The following is a 21,606-nucleotide window of genomic DNA, read 5'->3' as shown; positions in this document are numbered from 1 at the left end:
TTAAAAGTAAAGGGCTGGCAGGTGACTGAGGACACTGAACTCTTGGGATGGGTAATGCTGTATCGATTTTGTTAGAGTTATTCTCGCTTTTGAACAGTATGTGAAATGCTTTTATATTGATTCTTGGACTGTTGCTCAGTTTTGTAAGTTAACCTGGTGCTGGTGGGGGAAAGAGTGGATTGATCTTCTTTGTCTTTTCTTTGTGTTTGGTTGGAACTGTGTTTTTTGAATATATATGTCCGAACGAGGGAGGGGGGGAACAATAGTGGGTAGGATGTGTGGCGCCATGGGGGGCAGCTACTAGGCTAGCTGGGCAGGCTAGCTCACGGAAGCACATTGGGAGGGGGCACTGAGCAGATGATCAGTTTGCTAAAGGGGGTTGGAATTGTTGTGCTGTTAATGGTGGGGGGGGGCGGGGAGAATTGCTCTGCTGACAGGATGGGATTGTTGCTGGGAGACAAATGGGAGGTTGAGGATGGAGGGTGCTGAAGAGTGGGACTGCGGGGATGCGGGCCGCAAGCTGGCCTAAGAAGGGTGATGGTTGATCGGGGGAGGGGGGGGCGATATGCCTCCCGTTCAGGCTGATCACCCTTAGATGAACGTTAGATGGCTGAATGGGCTGGTTAAGAGGGCTCGCGTGTTCCCGCATTTGAGGGGATTGAAGGTTGGCGTGGCAATGCTACAGGAGACACACCTTAGGGTAACAGATCAGACCAGCTTGAGAAAGGGGTGGGTCGGGCAGGTTTTTCACTCTGGGTTGGACTCTAAGACTAGGTGGGTCGCAATCCTGATTAATTAACGGGTGTCATTCGAGGCAGGGAAAATAGTTGTGGCTATGGAGGCAGGTATATCATGGTCAGCGGGAATCTGGAGGGGAGACCGGTGGTGCTCGTGAATGTCTACGCACCAAACTGGGATGATGCAGAGTTTATAAGATGGGTGTGAGGGAAGTTCCTGGACCTGGATTCACACAAGCTGATCATGGGGGGATTTGGTCGGCCAAGAGCGAAGAAGTTTTCTTCCTTTTCGCATGTTCATAAAGTATGCTCCCGGATCAAATTCTTAATCCTGAACAGGACTCTACTGGCGGGGGTTGTTGATACCGAGTATTCGGCGATTGCTGTGTCGGACCATGCCCCACATTGGGTGGATTTACAGGTGTGCAAGGAGGTAGGCCAGCGACAGCAATGGAGATTGGACGTAGGACTGTTAGCAGACAAGAGGGTGTGCGGGCGTGTGAGGGAGTCCATCCAGAACTATCTGGAAATAAACAACAAGGGGGAAGTCTCGGCAGCAATGGTTTGGGAAGCGCTGAAGGCAGTGGTTTGAGTGGAGCTACAGGAGGAAGGTGGAGAGAGCGGAGATAGATAAGTTGGTTGGGAAAATACTCCGGGTAGACAGGAAATACGCAGAGGCAGGGTTATTGAAGGAGCTGCGGAAGCTGCAGATGGAGTTTGATCCACGGGGAAGGCGGTGGAGCAGCTGAGGAAGGCGAGGGGGCGATATACGAGTATAGAGAGAATGCCAGCAGAATGCTTGCACATCAGCTAAGGAAAAGGGAGGTGGCCAGGGAGATAGGTAGAGTGAAGGACAGAGCTGGGAACACGGTCTCGGACCCAGCAGGGGGTGAACAGGGCATTTAAGGAGTGTTACAGCCAGCTATATGAATTGGAACCCCCAGCTGGGGTGGAAGGGATGAGGCAGTTTCTGGGAGGGCAGGAGTTTCCGAGGGGGAACCCCGATCGGGATTGAGGAAATAGCAGAAGGGCTAGAGGCCATGCAGTCGGGTAAGGCCCCGGGACCGGACGGCTACCCAGAAGAATTTTGCAAAACGTCCTCTGAGATGCTGGGTCCACTGCTGGTGAGGACATTTAATGAGGCAAGAGACCGGGGGGGGGGGGGGGGGGGGGGGGGGGGTTCTTCCCCTGGCAATGTCACAGGCCTCAATCTCACTGACCCTGAAGTGGGAGAAGGACCCTGGGTCATACAGGCCAATCTCCCTGTTGAATGTTGATGCCAAACTGTTGGCTAGACTCTTGGCCTCAAGGATAGAAGATTGTGTCCCAGAGGTGCTGGGGAAGACCAGGCGGGGTTTGTTAAGCTAATGGCCAACGTTAGAAGGCTCTTAAACGTGATCATGATGCCCCCAGAGGGGAGGGAGGTGGCAGTAGTGGTCGCGATGGATGCAGAAAAGGCCTTTGACTGGGTGGAATGGAACTATTTGTGGGAGGTGTTGGGCGGTTCGGGTTTGGGCGGGGTTTTATTGATTGGGTCCGGTTGTTGTACCAGGCACTGGTGGCAAGTGTCTGAATGAATCTGTTGATGTCGGACTATTTTAAATTGCACTGGGGAACTAGGCAGGGATGCCCCCTCTCCCCACTGCTGTTCGCTTTGGCCATAGAGCCACTGCCGATGGCGCTGAGAGCTTCAAGAGACAGGAAGGGGTTGGGGGGATGGGAGAGATTATGAGGTTTTCAGGGTACAAATTGAATATGGGGAAAAGCGAGATGTTTGCAATTCAGGCAAGTGGGCAGGAATGGATATTGGGAGAGCTGCCGTTTTCAGAGTGGTGGGAGGGAGCTTTTGTTTTTTGGGAATCCAGGTGGCACGGGACCGGGTGCTGTTACATAAACTAAATTTGACCCGGCTAGTAGAACAGATGAAGGAGGACTTTCGAAGGTCGGACATGCTCCCACTGTCACTGGCAGGGAGAGTACTGACCGTGAAAATGACAGTCCTCCTAAGGTTTCTGTTTGTTTTTCAGTGCCTCCCTATATTTATCCCAAGGGCCTTTTTTAAACATTTTTTAAAACGCATTTTATTCAAACTTGTATCAAAGTAGGTTACAGCAAATAAACACTCCAGGAAACATTTTTCCAAACAATCAACTATACAGTTTGTACAGATTTTCCTCCTTTTTCACTCCCCCTCCCCACCACCCACCCCGCCCTGCAATGGGGTTTAGCACAGTGGGATAAACAGCTAGCTTTTAATGCTGAACAAGGCAGCCGTGCGGGTTCAATTCCCGTACCAATCTCCCTGCCGGAATGTTGCGACTAGGGGCTTTTCACAGTAACTTCATTGAAGCCTATTTGTGACAATAAGAGATTATTATTATATATAGGGTTTAGCACAGTGGGCTAAACAGCTAGCTTTTAATGCTGAACAAGGCAGCCGTGTGGGTTCAATTCCCGTACCAGTCTCCCTGCCGGAATGTTGCGACTTGGGGCTTTTCACAGTAACTTCATTGAAGCCTATTTGTGACAATAAGAGATTATTATTATATATGGGGTTTAGCACAGTGGGCTAAACAGCTAGCTTGTAATGCTGAACAAGGCAGCCGCGCGGGTTCAATTCCTGTACCGGCCTCCCCGCCAGAATGTTGCGACTAGGGGCCTTTCACAGTAACTTCATTGAAGCCTATTTGTGACAATAAGAGATTATTATTTAATTGATGAGGGAAGGGCTGTAGATGTCATGTACATGGACTTCAGTAAGACGTTTGATAAAGTTTCCCATGGCAGGTTGATGGAAAAAGAAGTCGTATGGGGTTCAGGCTGTATCAGCTAGATGGATAAAGAACTGGCTGGGCAACAGGAGACAGAGAGTAGTGGTGGAATGGAGAAAGGTAACTAGTGGTGTTCCACAGGGATCCCTGCCCAGAGCACTGTTGTTTATGATATACATAAATGATCTGGACGAAGGTATAGGTGGTCTGATTAGCAAGTTTGCAGATGATACTAAGATTGGTGGAGTTGCAGATAGCGAGGAAGACTGTCAGGGAATGCAGCAAAATATAGATAGATTGGAGAGTTGGGCAGAGAAATGGCAGATGGAGTTCAATCCAGGCAAATGCGAGGTGATGCATTTTGGAACATCTAATTCAAGAGCGGACTATATGGTCAATGGAAGAGTCCTGGGGAAAATTGATGTACAGAGAGATCTGGGAGTTCAGGTCCATTGTACCATGTAGGTGGCAACGCAGGTTGATAGAGTGGTCAAGAAGGCATACAGCATGCTTGCCTTCATCGGACGGGGTATTGAGTTCAAGAGTCGGCAGGTCATGTTACAGTTGTATAGGACTTTGGTTAGGCCACATTTGGAATACTGCATGCAGTTCTGGTCGCCACATTACCAGAAGGATGTGGATGCTTTAGAGAGGGTGCAGAGGAAGTTCACAAGGATGTTGCCTGGTATGGAGGGTGCTAGCTATGAAGTAAGGTTGAGTAGATTAGGATTGTTTTCGTTGGAAAGACGGAGGTTGAGGGGGGACCTAATTGAGGTATACAAAATTATGAGCGGTATGGACAGGGTGGATAGCAACAAGCTTTTCCCAAGAGTGGGGGTGTCAATTACAAGGGGGTCACGATTTCAAGGTGAGAGGGGGAAAGTTTAAGGGAGATGTGCTTAGAAAGTTTTTTACGCAGACGGTGGTGTTAGAGGCAGACCCAGCCTCTTATGGGACCGCTTCCAAACATGCGCATACACGGCACTTCCCAAGATCTCTGGGCCTACGTTAATCCACGACAATGCAGCTGGGGGCACGCTCCTCTCTCGCCCAGCCTGAGCGAGAGGCGGGCACGATAGCATAATTTAAGATGCATCTAGACAGATATATGAACAGGCGGGGAACAGAGGGAATTAGATCCTTGGTGCAGGCTGGGAGGACCGAAGGGCCTGTTCCTGTGCTGTAATTTTCTTTGTTCTTTGTTCAAACACGGTCACAAACATCCCCCACCTTTTCTCAAACTCCCTTGCTGAGCCCCTTAACTCATACTTTATCTTCTCTAACCGCAGGAAGTCGTACAGGTCACCCAACCATGCTGTTACCCCCAGCGGCAATGCCAACCGTAAGGTGATTTTGGGTTTTGTGTGGACGGGTAAAACCCCGTGAGTGAAGAAAGTGTTGCTGGAAGGTAGCCGAGGGGAGGGTGGGTTGGAGCTGCCGAACTTTAGCAACTATTACTGCTCAGCAAATATAGTCATGATTAGGAAGTGGGTAGTTGGGGGGTGGGGGGTCGGTATGGGAGCAAGTAGAGGCAGCATCATGCAAGGGCACAGGTTTGGGGGCATTGGTAACGGCACCTCTGCCGCTCTCACCGGTCCTGTACTCCACAAGCCCGGTGGTAGTGACGGCCCTGAGAGTCTGGGGGCAGTGGAGGGAGCATATGAGAGTGGAGGGAGCTTTGGTCTGGACTCCAATCGGCAATAACCATCGGTTTGTACCGGGAAGGCTGAATGGGGGTTTCGGAGATGGCAGAGAGCTGGGATTGAGAGGATGGGGGATCTATTTATAGGTGGGAGCTTCCCCTGTTTGAAGGATTTAGAGGATAAATTTGAACTGCCAGCAGGAAATGGATTCAGATATCTGCAGATAAGGGATTTTTTGCGCAGGCAGGTTTTGACCTTTCTGCTCCTACCGCCACAGGGGATACAGGACAGGGTAGTTTCCAAAACGGGGGCGGGAGAGGGGAAGGTTTCAGATATATACAAAGAACTCATGGAGTCGGAGGAAACGCAGGCAGAGGAGCTAAAGCGCAAGTGGGAAGATGAGCTGGGGGGTGGGTGGGGGGGGGGGGGGGAGATAGAGGCAGGTCTTTGGGCGAATGAGTTAAGCAGAGTCAACACTTCCTCATCAGGTGGCAGGCTCAGCCTGATTCAGTTTAAGGTCGTTCACCAGGCACACATGATGGTGGCCCGGATGAGCAAGTTTTTTGGGATAGAGGATAGGTCTGCGAGATGTACAGGAGGGCTAGCAAACCATGCCCATATGTTTTGGGCATGTCCGAAGCTTAGGGGATTTTGGCAGGGTTTTACAGATGTCACATCCATGGTGTTAAAAACAAGGTTGGTGCCGAGTCCAGAGGTGGCGATTTGTGGAATGTCGGAAGATCCTGGAGTCCAGGAGGTGAGAGAGGCTGACGTCTTGGTCTTTGCCTCCTTGGTAGCCCAGAGACGGATATTGCTAGCGTGGAGGGACTCGAAGCCCCCAAACTCAGAGATCTGGCTTAGTGACATGGCTTGGTTTCTCAGACTTCAGAAAATAAATAGAGTATTATTTAGAGGATGCAGGGCTTGTGAGGGAGGGAGGTGGTCTTTGCACTATGTTTATATTTGTATTTGTATTGTTTACGGTTATTATTATAAAATTATAAATGCCTTAATAAAAAGTCTTTAAAAAAAAACACTTGCATTTCCACAACATTGGAACTCTGGATTTGGATCGCATCTGGATCTTGAATGGGAATGCAAGTCCAGGAGAGGGAAATGGCAAGGGGGTGAGCCAGGGAGTGGGAGGTTCTGCGAGAGGGTGGATCAGAGAGGGGAAAGCGGAAGGTCGGGGACTGGGAGGGGCCGCAAATTGAAGGTCTGGCAGGGGGAGAAACCACAATGCTGAAGAATGGATAGGGGAAGAATCTGCAGTGACCAGGAGGATAAGTGAGCAGAAGGTTCAGGAAGCAGGATTGATAGGCAGGAGGTACTATAAATAGAACAATACAATTTTCTTTTAAAATAAATAAATTTTAAAAATATGAAAGTTATTTCATTTACCAATGTCGACTATTGCAACCTAGAGGATATCATGTTTTAACATTTATTGTTTTGCTGATAATAAAGTTCCTTCAGAATCTAACTTCAGTCTCAATGCCGAATCCTATGAGACCCAATGAGTCACTGAAAGTTATTTCAGTTAAAGTCATGATTTTCAGGGACACAACCACAGCTTTCAGTGAGGACTTGCTGTATTGGCAAAAAAGATTCAACAATAGAAGAACTCTATCCATTAACAGAGAGAGGAACGAAGGGATCTCGGAGTATAAATACACATAATCACTAAAAGTTATGTTACAGGTTAGCAAGGCCATAAAAAAAAGCAAACTGAGCATTAGGCTAGATTTCCTGAGGGGTGGAATTGAAAAATAGGGTAGCTATGTTTAACCCATAATACATCTTGGTTAGACCATTCTTATGGTTCTTACATGCAGTTCAGGCTGTTATATTGCAAAAAGGATAATAAAAGCATGGAGATGGTGGAGAGAAGATTTAGAAGGATGATACCAGTCATGCTTGGCTATACAAATTAGGAAAGGATTGACAAGTTGGGTCTCTTTCATAGATTATCATAGAAATTACAGTGCAGAAGGAGGCCATTCGGCCCATCGAGTCTGCACCGGCTCTTGGAAAGAGCACCCTACCCAAGGTCAACACCTCCACCCTATCCCCATAACCCAGTAACCCCACCCAACACTAAGGGCAATTTATCATGGCCAATCCGCCTAACCTGCACATCTTTGGACCGTGGGAGGAAACCGGAGCACCCGGAGGAAAGCCACGCACACACGGGGAGGATGTGCAGACTCCGCACAGACAGTGACCCAAGCCGGAATTGAACCTGCAGCTGTGAAGCAATTGTGCTATCCACAATGCTACCGTGCTGCCTTTTGAAAAAAGGTGACCTAATAGATATATTCAAAATTATGAAGGATTTTCATGAGTGGATAGAGAGAATGGTCAGGGGGGGTGCAAATAACTCACCGGTGAGATTTTGCGACCCGATCGTCAGCGTCCCCCACCACTAATATAATGAGGTTCGCACCCAGGAATATCGGAAACCTCATTCAAATATATTTAAATCCTATTCGTGGGCTTCCCTGCTATATAATTCCCCCACATTGGGGTCGGGGGTTCTGTGTGTTAATCTTTAGTGCTGGAGATCGAGGTGCCCTTTAAGAGGTGCGCCCCAATCTTTCACACCTCCACATTTTTGTTGTCCAAGTGCTGGAAAATATGGCAAGAGGTTATGCAGCTGGCGTGCTTCATGCCACTTTTACCACCGGAGCCAGCATTTAGACCAAAAAATTGAACATTCCACCCACTGTTTCTTCTTGTGAGGAAGAGTACAGCTTGTGGTCATCAATATAAGATAGTCACCAAAATATCAATAAGGAATTCAGAAGAAAAACTCCTTTACTTAAGAGTGGTGACTATGTGTAATGCGCTACCACAGGGAGTGATTGAAGCAAATAGTATAGATGTATTTAAGGGGAAGCTAGACAAGCATTTGGAAGAAAAGGGGATAGAGGATAATGATGATAGATTTAGAGGAGGAAAGATGGAGGTGGCTTGAGTGAAGCAAAAATACCGACATTAACTGGTTGCGCTGAACAGCCTGTTTCTATGCTGGCTATCCTACATAATCCTATGTAAAACTGCATATTATAACAAAGAAGTGGTGCCCGGAGCGATTTGAAAGTTGTAATCTAATGTTGCGATTTAGATTATGCTTAAAATCAACTGGGCAGTTTATGATGCTATATGAACTTGCCAGATTAGATGGCTATTTTACAATCCCCCTGGATATCTATGATTATCTGTATTAGCTAAAAACTAAAAAGGAGCTTTTTAATAAACAGTCCAATACCATATATAATTATACTTGACCCTGAATTCTTCCACGCAAAGATTCTTCCCGCAGAGTGCAAGTAGCTAAATGTTTGGTGACGGTTCAAGGGCCTTTGTGCATAGTGCAACCCTATCAGGGCTAATGCAATTTAAGAATTGTGAAATCAACACAGGAAAAACTGAAAAGAGGATGAAATAAAGAGAGAGAATTCAATGTCAAATCAGGTACAGGAAGAGGAAAAGAAAAATTGGAGTAATAGCGAAACATCACTTGAAAGGAAAAGTAAAAAAATTAGAAATTTGTTACTTTTAAAATCTTTCCATAAAATTAAAAACCTAAAGGAATAAAACTTTACATTTGTTAATTGTCAGTGCCAGAGAAGTTGATTGATAATTGCTAAAAGGACTTACACTTCTAATAATGAGACATCATTTTCTACACATTTAATGTATAATTAATGAGAAAGCACAAATTCCTAAAATAATAGGGAGGCTAAGGATAAGATATCTTTTTAGTACAGTTAATGCAGAAGCAATGCAACTCAGAAAGCAACTTTTAGATATTCAGATTTAATCACACAGCTGTTCCTTATCTTAAGTTGCGTTACTGTTTACTCGTAGATAACGGTGACTGCTATTTGCCTTGCCATTACCTTAACAGCAAATTCTGGCTCAATATCTAGAAATAGATATAAGTTTAAAAAGGGAAGGAAGAGAGAAATTGGCACTAAAGGGTACCCCGAACCAGACTATCTGAAAACTGCCAATGTCCAAAAACCAGATAATTTTTTAAAAAAGTGAGCCATGCAAGAATTTTAAAAGTGATCAAACTTACTGGTGTGTTTGGGGAGTTGCTGCATTGGTGCATTGTGTGCCGAGTAGATATCTGCTTTGTGCACCTGGCACTGAGTGGTTTAGCCACTGACCCAGCTCGTAAAATGTGGGGACTTGTTGCATTGGTACTTCTGCTATTTCCCATGCTTCAACTGGTCAGAAATGTGGCAGAGACAGTTGAACTCATCCATGAAGAACAACATTTTTTTTGCGGAATCCAATAAGGTAGAATATTTTTGAGAGGGCCACGAAGAATCCAGCAGGAGTTTTCAGGATACAAAGAAATAACATTTATTTACAATAACATATATATACAACAGCAGCAGCAACTTCCCTTGCTGCTCACTCTCCTCTAGCCGGTTCCAAACTGGCCAGCTTTATTTATGCAGGGAGTCTCTCCGCCTCCCTCATTGGGGAAGCTCATACTCCCAAAGGATTGTGGGATTGCCATTAGTCCCCAGCCAGTGGTAAGCAGGCAGGTTGTGACATCCCACCCCCCCAAAGTCCAAGGAATCCACCGAAGACCCTGGCAAAGGAGGGCGTCGGACCCGTTTTGCCGCAGGCCGGACACCATTTGCACAAGGCGCTGGATCGGGCGGCCTGTAACGAGATGGAGAACGGCGCTTCTGTGATGACAGCATAATGGTTGTACATCCACGGCCCATGGGCCCGAGGATTCCCCCTCTGAGGCGTCCTGTGTCTCCATCTCGGAGTCGGAGTCTGCTGCCTCCGTCATCTCGGCGTCTCTATTGTCCACGCGGTTCTGCAACACCCTGCGCAGGCTTTGAGTGCGGCACCAGAGGAAGATTGTGAGGAATACTTTCCACTGTGTCTGGTCTCTGTGGCTGTAGAAATGAGCTTTGGGGGCGGGGAATCTTTTGAAGGAATGGTCTTCTGGACCGAACATGGTCTAAATGTTTGCGCTGGAGACGACCCTGGGCTTGCACAAGGTAAGAGACAGGGCCCGTTTGGCGAAAGATTATGCCAGGGACTCACTGGGCACAAGCAGCAAAATTCCTAACGAACACTGGGTCACCGGGCGCAAACTGTCGAATCGGCTGATGCCGAGAAAAACCATGTCCCTGCCGTTCTTGTGTGCGGCGTACTTTTGTGCCAATGTCCGGGAAAACCATGCTAAGGTGGGTGCGAAGTCTTCGGCCCATTAGGAGTTCTGCGGGAGTTAGCCCAGTCACCGCATGTGGGGTGGTCCTGTATGAAAACAAAAACCGAGCCAGTCTCGTGTCCATTGACCCGGAAGACTGCTTCTTTAGGCCTCGTTTGAATGTCTGCACTGCACGCTCCACCAACCCATTTGAAGCCAGGTGGTATGGGGCAGTGCGGATATGGCGTATAACGTTCATCTTCATGAACCTCGCAAACTCCTCACTTGTGAATGGAGTGCCGTTGTCCGTAACCAGCACTTCGGGGAGGCCATGCGTACTGAAAGACAACCGCATCTTCTCGATTGTTGCGCAGGAAGTTGTGCCTCCCATCTTATGCACCACAAGCCATTTAGACTGGGCATCGATTAATAGAAGAAACATGGATCCTTGAAAAGGGCCGGCGAAATCCGCATGCAAGTGTGCCCAATGTCACCTTGGCCATTCCCAGTGATGTAGGGGCACGGCCGGCAGAAGCTTCTGATGCTCCTGGCAAATTGAGCAGTTTTGGGCCACCTTCTCAATGTCAATGTCGAGGCCTGGCCACCAGACATACCACCGGGCCAACATTTTAATTTTGGTCATACCTGAATGGCCATTGTGCAAGTATCTTAGTATCGGCTCCTGTCCTTTTTCCAGGACAATCACATGCGTCCCCCACAAGAGGATGCCGTCTTCTACGCTAAATTCTGACAGCTTGGAGGAAAATGCCCGCAACTCGCCTGGGAACTGTCTATGCTGTCCACCATACAGGACTATATGCCGAACCTTTGACAGGACTGGCTCCGTCTGGGTCCACTCACGAATCTGCGATGCCATGACAGGCAAGGTGTCCATAACATTTAGGGTTGCAAACACCTCACCAGTCGTGGGGGTCGTCGTGGGGCTGGTCGATAAAGGCAATCGGCTCAGTGCGTCGGCATTCGCTATCTGGGTTCCTGGTTTAGTGCTCTAGAGAATACTTGTAGGCAGCGAGAAAGAAAGCTGGATCCGTGGGCGGTATTGGCTTATCCTCTCGGAAAAGTCCCAGCAGAGGCTTATGATCAGTTATGATAGTGAATTGGTGGCCATACACGTACTGGTGGAAGCGTTTCACCGCAAAGACCACCACCAGGCCCTCCTTCTTGATCTGAGCATATTTTTTTTCCGCTGCAGTCAATGTGCGGGAGGCGCAAGCTATCGGCCGCTTGGCCCCGTTCTCCATCTTGTGGGACAGGACGGCCCCAATACCATACGGGGATGCATCACATGTGATGAGCAAAGGCTTTCGAGGATCATAGTGGGTTAGTAACCCAAACGACGACAATTGTTGTTTTACCCGCCGGAAAGCGGTTTCTTGCGGCTGACCCCAAACCCAGGTGTGATTCTTCTTCAGCAGAAGGTGCAACGGGGCCAGTGCAGTTGCCAGATTGGGGAGGAACTTCTCGTAATAGTTTACGAGGCCGAGAAAAGAACGAAGATGGCAAGTGTCAGTCGGGGCAGGGGCCTGTTGAATTGCGCGCACCTTCTCTGCGATGGGGTGCAAACCTCCGTGGTCCACCCGATAACCCAGGTAGACTACTTCCTTCGCCTGAAAGATAAACTTTGTGCGACGCAAATGGACTCCAGCCTCCGAAAAGCGTCTAAGGACAGCCACAAATTTTCCAAATGTTCCTGCTCCGACGTCCCTGTAATCAAAACGTCGTCCAAGTAGACAGCAACACGCGGTAAACCTCTCAAAATGCCCTCCATGATGCGTTGAAAAATAGCGCAGGCAGAGGATACTCCAAAGGGCAACTGTGTATATTCATACAGGCCCCGGTGTGTATTAATCGTTACATATGGCCGGGATGCAGGGTCCAGCTCCAACTGTAGGCAGGCGTGACGCATATCTAATTTCGTTAACGAGAGTCAGCCTGCAAGCTTTGCGTAGAGATCCTCTATGCGAGGTATTGGATATCGGTCGAGTCGGGAAGCCATATTCACTGTAAATTTATAGTCACCACACAAGCAAAGTGTGGCATCTGGCTTCATTACAGGTACAATTGGTGCTGCCCAGTCAGCGAAACGGACGGGCTTGATAATACCCAAAGTCTCCAAACGAGTGAGCTCCCCTTCTACCTTCTCGAGTAAGATGTAAGGCACTGGGCGCGCCCGGAAATAGAACGGCGTGGCTTCTGGTTTGACTTGGATACGGGCTACGGCCCCTTTTATTTTCCCCAAACCAGGCTGGATACATCTGGTTATCGTCCTAGCACTTCAGTCAAACCTCCAGAAACTGTTTGGAGGATGTGCTGCGACTGCAGCCGCAAATGGCGCAACCAGTCCCGACCCAACAGGCTGGGCCCATGGCCACGCACCACGATAAGTAGGAAACGCCCCTCCTGGCGTCCATAAACAACAGGGGTCATCGTAATTCCTGCAATGTCCAATGGTTCCCCCATGTAGGTGGCCAACCTGGCCTATGTGTCGGTTAATGTAAGGGTCTGTATACCCTGCTTGATGCGGTCGAATGTCCTCTGGGCGATCACAGAGACCGCTGCGCCAGTGTCCAACTCCATCTCAAGCGGGTGACCATTGACCCGTACTGTCACCTTAATGGGGGCTACACGGGGAGCTGCCACACAATGCAGCTGCAGGCAGTCGTCTTCTGTCTCCACGTCCTCAGGAGTAGTCGCCGCAGGTTCACCCAAATGGAAGGTACGGCACCTGGGCTGGCCCCAGTTTCTGTCGGAACCACGGTGCCTCTGGCGCCACAAGGACCGGCGTCCGCGACGTGGTCGGCGCCCACAAGTCTGACACGGACATGGCTCCTCATCCATTGGTTCTGGAGAAGGCTCCCTCGGGAAGGAATGTCCGACGGCCACTGGCGTCGATCCGGACATCGCCTCGTCCAAGGTACCACAGGGGTGCGGGGGAACGCTTTCGGACAGAAGGGGTTGCGCCCCAAGGCATGCACCTCCTTTCCCTGTAGCTCCTGCACTCCCCGTTCTGCGCTCTCTCGGGACAATACAATTTGAATGGCCTGTTGAAAAGTCAATGTTGGCTCAGCTAACAACTTTCTTTGGGAGGCCGCATTGTTAATACCGCAAACCAAACGGTTGCGTAACATTTCTGACAAGGTCTCACCATAGTCACAGTACTCCGCAATCCTGCGTAGCCTGGATAGAAACTCGGCAAGGGATTCTCCGGTCTTAAACCGGTAACATTGGACTATCGTGGACGGGGTTGGGTTAAAATGTTGCCCCACTAAGTTCACAAGTTCATCAAACGTTTTGGTGTCCGGCGCAGCTGGGTACGTAAGGCTCTTAATCACCCCAAACGTATGCGGGCCACCGGCGGTGAGCAATATGACCACCTGGCGCTCGTTTTTGGTGATGTTGTTTGCCCGGAAATAGTAATGCATCCGTTGTGCGTACTGGTTCCAGCTTTCCAGCGCAGTGTCAAAAACATCCAAATGTCCATACAGAGGCATGGTGTAATAGAAAACAACTTCCAACCTGTATCCAACAAAAGTCCAGGGCGGCGGCTTCAGCAGTGTAGACAGCTATTCACTTTAACCCTCGTCGCCAGTTTTGTGAGGGCCACGAAGAATCCAGCACGAGTTGCAGGATAGAAAGAAATAACATTTATTTACAATAACATATATATATATACAACAGCAGCAGCAACTTCCCTTGCTGCTCACTCCTCTCTCTCTCTGCTGGTTCCAAACTGGCCAACTTTATTTATGCAGGGAATCTGCTAATGATTTCTCCACCCCCCCTCATTGGGGAAGCTCATACTCCCAAAGGATTGTGGGATTGACATTAGTCACCAGCCAGTGGCAAGCAGGCAGGTTATAACAAATATTTAACTATAAATTGTACTTGGAATCAGGATATATTCCTATTCTTGCTACAGTATTGAGTTTTGATGTCATTAAGGCTACCCAAATAGAATCTCACAAGCTTAAATTCAAATGCGTGGTTCCAAAAAGCCTTTCAGTTCCCTGGGCAGTGGTTGCTTTCTTGCAGCTGGCCAAGTCAGTTCAAAGTGAGTTATTAAGGAATACTGAAAATCTTGCATGAATAAAAAAGGACAAATCGTTTTAGTTACAACTGTTTTTAACATCATGTTAGAGTTAACATTTCGAGTCGAAATGACTTCTTCAGGACCAATTGGACTCAAAACATCGACTCTGACTGTCTCTGCACACATCTTGTCAGATCTGCTGAGGTTTACCATCACTTCCGATTTCATTTCAGATCTCCAGCATTGGTATATTTCACTTCCATTATCAATCCAGTTTGATTGGTCTTTCTCATTTTAAATAGCGTGCGCTTATGTAGGAAGATGGGGGAGGTATGAAAGTGTCCAAAATCCAATGTATGAGAAGTGAATTAATATCCAAAAATTCTTTGCAATCAAATCATTGGTTTTCGTGTGCCCTAGGATCACAGAATTGTTACGGTCTAGAAGGAAGCTATTTAGCCCATCGTGTCGGCACTGATTCTCCGAATAAGCAATTCACCTAGTGCCCTCACCTTCTTACCGTAATCCTGTGCATTCTTCCTTTCCATTAACAATCTATATCCCCTTTGAGTGCCTCGATTGAATGTCTCCACCATACTCAGGCAACATATTACAGAGCCCAACCACTCGCTGCATGAAAAGGGTTCTCCCCATGTAACTTTGTTTTGCTAATTATCTTAAATCTTGATTCATCTACAAGTGGGAATAGTTTCTCCCTATCTAGTCTGTCTATGTGATTTTGAATACCTCTATCAAATCTCCTCTCAGCCTTCTCTTTTGCAAGGAAAACATTCCCAAATTCTTCAATCTAGCCATTCAATTGAGGGGCCCTGACTGTTACAGAAAAACGGCAAATTTCAAAATCCGGCACGGACTCAGTCCCAACGTGTCCTGTTTCAAGACACTTTATTTGTATAGTTAAAGTGTTGTTGCAAATATCTAGTTCATGGTTAGCGTTAAGATTCTTGAAGTAATGTTTAGTTCGGGACAGAATATTGTTTGTAAAAGAAGGTAATAAAAAATGCTGGGCTTTAGTGATTGTCAGAACACCTAAAGAAATGGCAGTTCAGAAGGTTATGCATGTTTGTTTAATAAAGTCAGACTAGAAGAAATAGAGCTATAAAATATGTGGGTTTACTGCCGCAGAGAACCTTGAGGATAACCCAGAGCAGGCTACGTCGTCATGAAGAAGGGTAGAGCTTAGGAAGGCTCTCTGATTTTACTTTATCTGGGTGTTTGCAGGGAGAGCGTTAGCAATTTGGACCTGATGTGGTTTGCAGCTCACTGAGAGAAGTTAGCCAAAATGTTGGATTTTAGAAATTGCCAGAACATCTGAAATGATGGCAGCTCAAAGGGTCCTTGTATACTTATGAGGTCAGAGGTAGGAGGGTGAGAGCCATAAAAATACCACGTGACCTTCATTTAGCTGGGAAGCCGGAGAAGAATTGCCCTAACTTCATTAGAAATTTAAATTATTCAGGTGGATTCCAAAATCAAAAAGGTTTGATTTTGAAGCTGAAAGTTAATGAATTAAAAAACTTCCTGCACATCTCAACTCACCTCTGTTGCTTTAGAGATGAATAATTTGGCTTGGTTGGAATTCTGGGAAGTTGTTTGTGAGATTTTACAAGAGAGTCTTTGGGGTTGGAGCTGAAGGCAGCCAGGATGGTGGTATAATCCCCGAGTTCAGCAGACAAAACAAGAAAGAATCTGCTCAGAGCTTGAAAACAGTTGTAGAGTTGAAGCAAATAAGCTATCAGAAATCAGACATATTTCTGAAATGGAAGCAGTAAGTACAAGTGCAGTGAAGCCTATGCTTGAGAGGTCCACAGTCATGAGGTGATTAAGAAACGTTGGGAGGATTGCTTAGCCAAAAGCTAATGGAAGGATCTCTATGAAATTTCATAGATTGGAGAATAGCTGGAACACTGAGGAGAAATTAAAGTGAATTCCTGAGAGCAATAGGGCGGGATTCTCCGACCCTCTGCGCCAGAATCGCGCCCAGCGCGACGACGGAGAATAGCCGTTCACAACGGGAATCTGGCGCCACTGCGCTTCCACGATTCTCCGCGGACCCGCCAGTCCCGCACGCGTGATCGAAGTGGCATCAGTCAGGGGCCGTTGGAACAGACCCCCGTGGCGATTCTCCGCGGTCGACTGGCCGAACTCCCGCCGGCGTGGTTTACATTTGGTACCACCCGGCGGGAGCTGGGACCCGTAGCCGCGGTGGCGCTCTGGTGGGAGGTGGAGGTTTCTGACTCTGGGGGGTCCTCAGCAGTGGCCAGACCCACAATCGGGGGCCACCGATCGGCGGGCCATCATGATCTGGGAGGGACCTACCTTCCTCCGCGCGGGCCCGCTGTGTGGCTCCGCCATGTCAGCGGCACCCGATCCAAGGTGGGCTGCCGCGCGCATGCACGGACCCGCTTGCGGCCACTGTGGGCATGCGCGGCCTGGCTAGCAGGGCATCGCCGGCATCCAGATCTGTGGGACGCACGCCAAGGCTCTGCTAGCCACCTGGAAAACGGAGAATCACCCCGGACCTGCGAGGTAAAAGTCCGGAGTGATTCTCAGCCATTTTCCGGCAGGCATGGGAATTTAGTCCCCAGAAGGGAGAATCCGGCTCATGGTACTTTGGTTTTCCAGGAAGTGAGAGAACCTTCAAAATCTTGGTCAGCAGCCACAAGCTTTGGAGGTGGGGGGAGGGAGTCATGAGGGAAAAAGGGAATTTCAGCTGAGACGTTTAGTCTAAAGTATATCTGATTATGTTTTATTATCCTTTAAAGCATAAGTATTTACCCAGTATAAATTTAGTCATGGTTGTTTGCTTTATTTGTTAGTTGTACAGTAAAATTAATTTGTTTTAAACAGTGTAATCTTGTGACACGGACAATGATTTACAGCCCTTCTCTTTTGGTGGGATATTATAATCCCAGCGAACTGAATGTACATTTATATGGCACACCGCATACACTGGGGGAAAAAATGCCGCGGCAGGGCCGTAAAATCCTGCCCACAATTTCTTTCAGTAGATTACTGGTTATGAAAATTTCTCTTTTAACATTAAAACTGATTGTAACACAAGTCATAGGTGTGTGTATTAGTAACCACTTGAAGCTGGTACCTCTGTTTTTGATGCATGGGCTGCTGTCTCATAGCCATGTACTGCATGTCCTCCTGTAAGCGATTTAGTGGGGAATCTGGTTTAATCCGGATGCCGTAGTAGTGATATTTAGAGTTTCCCCTGAGAGAAAATTAATTTTTTTAATTAAAAAAAATTGAAATGCAATTGTATTCAAGAAACAGCATTAAAAACTGGGAAATAACTAACCTTGTGCCTAGTCGCCTGGTGCGCAGACCCATGAAAATTGAACGAATGAGTTTCCCAAAAGAAGCAGCATTCACTGGATCAAGCTTTTGTTCCTGACAGTGACGCAGATAATGGTTGTACAGAGTACTTCTCGGAAGGCTGACACCTTCTGCCGTCTCATAGTTATCCAATAGCCACTGAAGCTAAAAACAAACATAAGAATAACCTTGAATGACTATTTTTTCAACTATTTATACATTTAAAGTACAATTGGAATATAAGTGCTGTATAACTATGGAGATATTAGAACAGATGTGGCGTTGGGGTGTAGTTTGGGAGTCAGTAGCAGAATTCTCAGCATGAAGCAAACTTTAAAAGTTGAGATGTCTGAGGGTATTAAAATCCACCTGATCAACAGGAGCAGTGAGATGGAGTGGGGATTTAGTAACAATTCCAACATGTTTCTGCCCTTATCTGGGAGGTTGCCTGCCCATGAGGAGTGGGGTTAAATTTATATGATCAGTTCCCATTTGGATAATGCAAACGTTGATGACAAGCAGCATCCTGGCCTAGATACGTTTGTTTTGGTAATTGTTAAAAGTTACTCTCCGAGTCTCACAAAAGATATTTCGGACGGCCCTGCCCCAGGCCTCTCCCATTGCCAAATTCACCAGTCCCACCTCCTCAATTGCTCACCTACCTTGCCGGGGACATTTCCATCGATTCTTAGTGACAGCCTTATCCTCCTTGAGTTTTTATTCCTATACACTGTAATTAACGTCACATTTGCCAGTTTCAGGTGAAAATCAGTGACAATCAGTGGACGAGGCCCGAGAGTTAAAATCTCTCCGCCTTACAGTTTCGGGGCCGATGAAAAACCACGCACTTCATCGCCTGCACAATCGATTCCCAGTATGAATTAATATTGGAGCTGTGGAGAATTTATTTTCTGCAAGTGTACATTGTTCTTTGCAATCTTCATCTATGCAGATTATAATTACAGATATTACCAAAAAATAAGAACAGAGACTTAACACGCTAGTAAAATAAAACAAATTCAACATAAACCCAATTTAGTCAGAATTGTACATTAAAGTTTTTATTTATATATGCCATTTTCAGGAACTACATTAATATTATAAAAATGTGTAGAATACAATTTTTTAAAAGCAAAATTATACAGCAGTCCTCAGCTACATCCAAGTTATCTCAGTGCCAGCAGATTGTGGGAATTATACATAGAGTAGAACGATACAGCACAGAAGGAGGCCCATCGTGCCTGTGCTGAAAGTTTGAAAGAACAATGCCAATTATTCCAAATTTCTAAGCTCATTCATTTTTAATGATCTTCTATTAATACTTATGAAAAAATAAATTTCTATACTGTTATTGGAATCTGTTTAGTGGTTAATGCTATTTAGAGAGGCATTTTGCAAAAGCAGATTGCTTACAAACTTTGTATAAAAATAAAGAGGTTTAATAGTTTTAACTATAAAATGATGAGTTTTGTTTTTAAATTAGAAAGGGTAATGCTCGGTCCAAATATCTCAAAGAAGATTTGAGGGATGTATATCAATTCTCAGGCTCCTATTTGACTTTAGCGCAACTATTTCATTCGGTCTTTAACTCACATTTGCTGTGAAGGATCCAACAACACAGGAACAGAGATCAAGATAACGGGCAGTTGGTATACATTTCATTAATGCTATGTTAAGCATATTTCCCATACAACGAAAACTTAAAATAAAAACAGAAAATGCTGGAAAATTTCAGTGGGTCTGACAGCAACTATGAAGAAAGATCAGAGTTAACTTTTCAAGTCTGAATGACTCTTCGTCAGTGTTAAAGAGAACTGGAAATGGGATGAGATTTATACTGTTGTGGGGGCGGGCGGGGTGAATGTGTGGAGCAGTGAGGCTGGTAGAGGGCCAGTGATGGGTGGAGGCTATGCAGAGATGAACAAAGACGCCGTGAACAAAAGACAAAGGGAATGTAAATACTGGTGATAATGGCTAAAAAGTATGCTGATACTGACATATTAAGCGATTAGAATGTGTTAATGGCAGAACAAAGGTAAGCAATGTGTCAAAGAACAACCTAGAACAGGGAATGGATGGCCCTAGAGATGAGGGGTGGGGGGAAGGAGATAGTGGTGAGGGGAAAACAGACCGATGGAGAAATGAAAGCAAATTGATAGAAATGATAAAAGGATGTGGAAGTGGAGGTGAGAGTTCATATTCTGAAGTTGTTGAACTCAATGTTAAGTCTGTAAAGCTGTAACTTAAAATAGTTGGTCTATGAGAAAGCATTGATGAAAGGCCTTGTGAAGTCAATTGTCCAAACTGATTAACATTCTATTTGGATATCATGGAAAAAAAGTTCAATATGTCAATATCATAAAAATTATAACAGAACATACTTTTATACAAAGCCAAAATTATCACATTCTTGTTATCTAAATCACCAAATGTAAAAATAAGCCTGCACTATATAAATTCTGATTTTCTCATAAAGATTCCTTGCCATGATTTCTCTGGAATGACATTTCCCTAAATTAATTGTCTGACTTTAAAAGTACTTTCTGTGATATTGGCCAGAATTCTCCACCTGTTCAGGCTGGCAGGATTCTCTAGTCCCGCCGCAGTGAATGGAGTATTGTTGAGTGCCAAATTCTCCGGTCTCGCTGGCAGGGAGAACTTGGATCGGAACTGGCCATTGTTACAAAAAACATGGTCCAGATTCCAATCCTTGCCCAGATGACATCCATGTCTCCTAGTTCAGCCCTCTCTTCAAATCCTTTGAATGTGCTTTTTAATCACACCTACTTTACTGGTCAAAGTCACAAACAATATTGAGACACATACAACACTATGGCTCTCTAGTTTCTTCTTATCCTTTCCACCACCTTTGACCATGCCATCCTCCTGTCTTTCTTCAGCAGTTCATCAATTACGCTTGTTCTGCTCATACCTGTTTTAACCCAACCACTACACTTCAGTAACATTTTGCCTCTCCATTTAGCTCCAGGGTGCACCTGTGGTTTCCTACTCTTCATCATCTACATAAATATGGATTAGCTTCTACATTTGTTGATGCCAAGCTCGACTTCTCTGTCTTCTACATAAATCTGAAGGCAGTTGCTACAGCTACATCAAGGACTAAAATTTCTTCCAGCCTAATGTCAGCAAAAGTCTAGCCATCTTTTTGGCTACCACAAGCAACTTCTTGCCTTTGTCAGAGACTATGAGCGCAATTCTCCCAAAACCATTTAAGTGTGGCCTCTGGCGGGAAATGAGTTACGATTTCCACCAGGTGGTTTTAGGCGATCCAGATTACGTTCACCCACACTTAGAAATGTTTTTGGAGGCTGGGGTGAACCGCGCCGTGTATGAGATATGTGGGAACTGAAGACGCCGGCAGGTCCGGCTCTTCAGAGATCGGGGCACCATTTTTAAAGGGTGCCCCAAACTCAGAAGACTGATACAGATGCACCCCTACCCCCACAATACCTGTGCCTCTGGCCACCCATCCCACCCGCCCTAAGATGAGCGGTACCCCGCTATGTGGTCACGAAATGCCTCGCTCCCTTCAGACACTGTCAGGATGCCAGAGCACTGCCTTGCCATATCCCTGATCACTTTGGGGCTACAGTGGCCTATGAGTCCCTGCTGTGGTCATCACATCTGCTCTCCATTTGTGCAGACCAGTAGTGATTTGCACAGACTTCACGTTGTACCGGTGAAAGGGAAAATTGCAGGAACCGGGAGAATCCAGTTTAAAACAGATACTGCTTATTTAAATGTAAATTTAAATATGCTGACCTGGTTTGTTCGCAGTGAGGGTGTGAATCAGATCGCGCCAGCTGGAGCGAGCCGAGAGCATCGGAAACTGTTTGGTGCCGGGCGC

General features: G+C 46.5%; 1 protein-coding gene across 5 annotated transcripts in view; it reads right to left on the bottom strand.

The window, feature by feature from the left end:
- Positions 1-21,606, bottom strand: part of rfx3 (regulatory factor X, 3 (influences HLA class II expression)) — a 572,273-nt gene that overhangs the window by 138,032 nt on the left and 412,635 nt on the right. For all 5 annotated transcript variants that reach the window (XM_038804657.1, XM_038804659.1, XM_038804656.1 and 2 more), the window contains 2 exons: positions 17,722-17,903; positions 17,515-17,634 (listed from right to left, as the gene is read on the bottom strand). In XM_038804657.1, the coding sequence (XP_038660585.1) occupies positions 17,515-17,634; positions 17,722-17,903 (302 nt within the window). The remainder of the gene's footprint in view (positions 1-17,514; positions 17,635-17,721; positions 17,904-21,606) is intronic.

The sequence above is a fragment of the Scyliorhinus canicula genome, chromosome 8 (genome assembly GCF_902713615.1).
Source record: "Scyliorhinus canicula chromosome 8, sScyCan1.1, whole genome shotgun sequence".
Classification (NCBI taxonomy): domain Eukaryota; kingdom Metazoa; phylum Chordata; class Chondrichthyes; order Carcharhiniformes; family Scyliorhinidae; genus Scyliorhinus; species Scyliorhinus canicula.
Note: the sequence above shows the minus strand (reverse complement) of the source record. Positions and strands in the feature narration are given on the sequence as shown.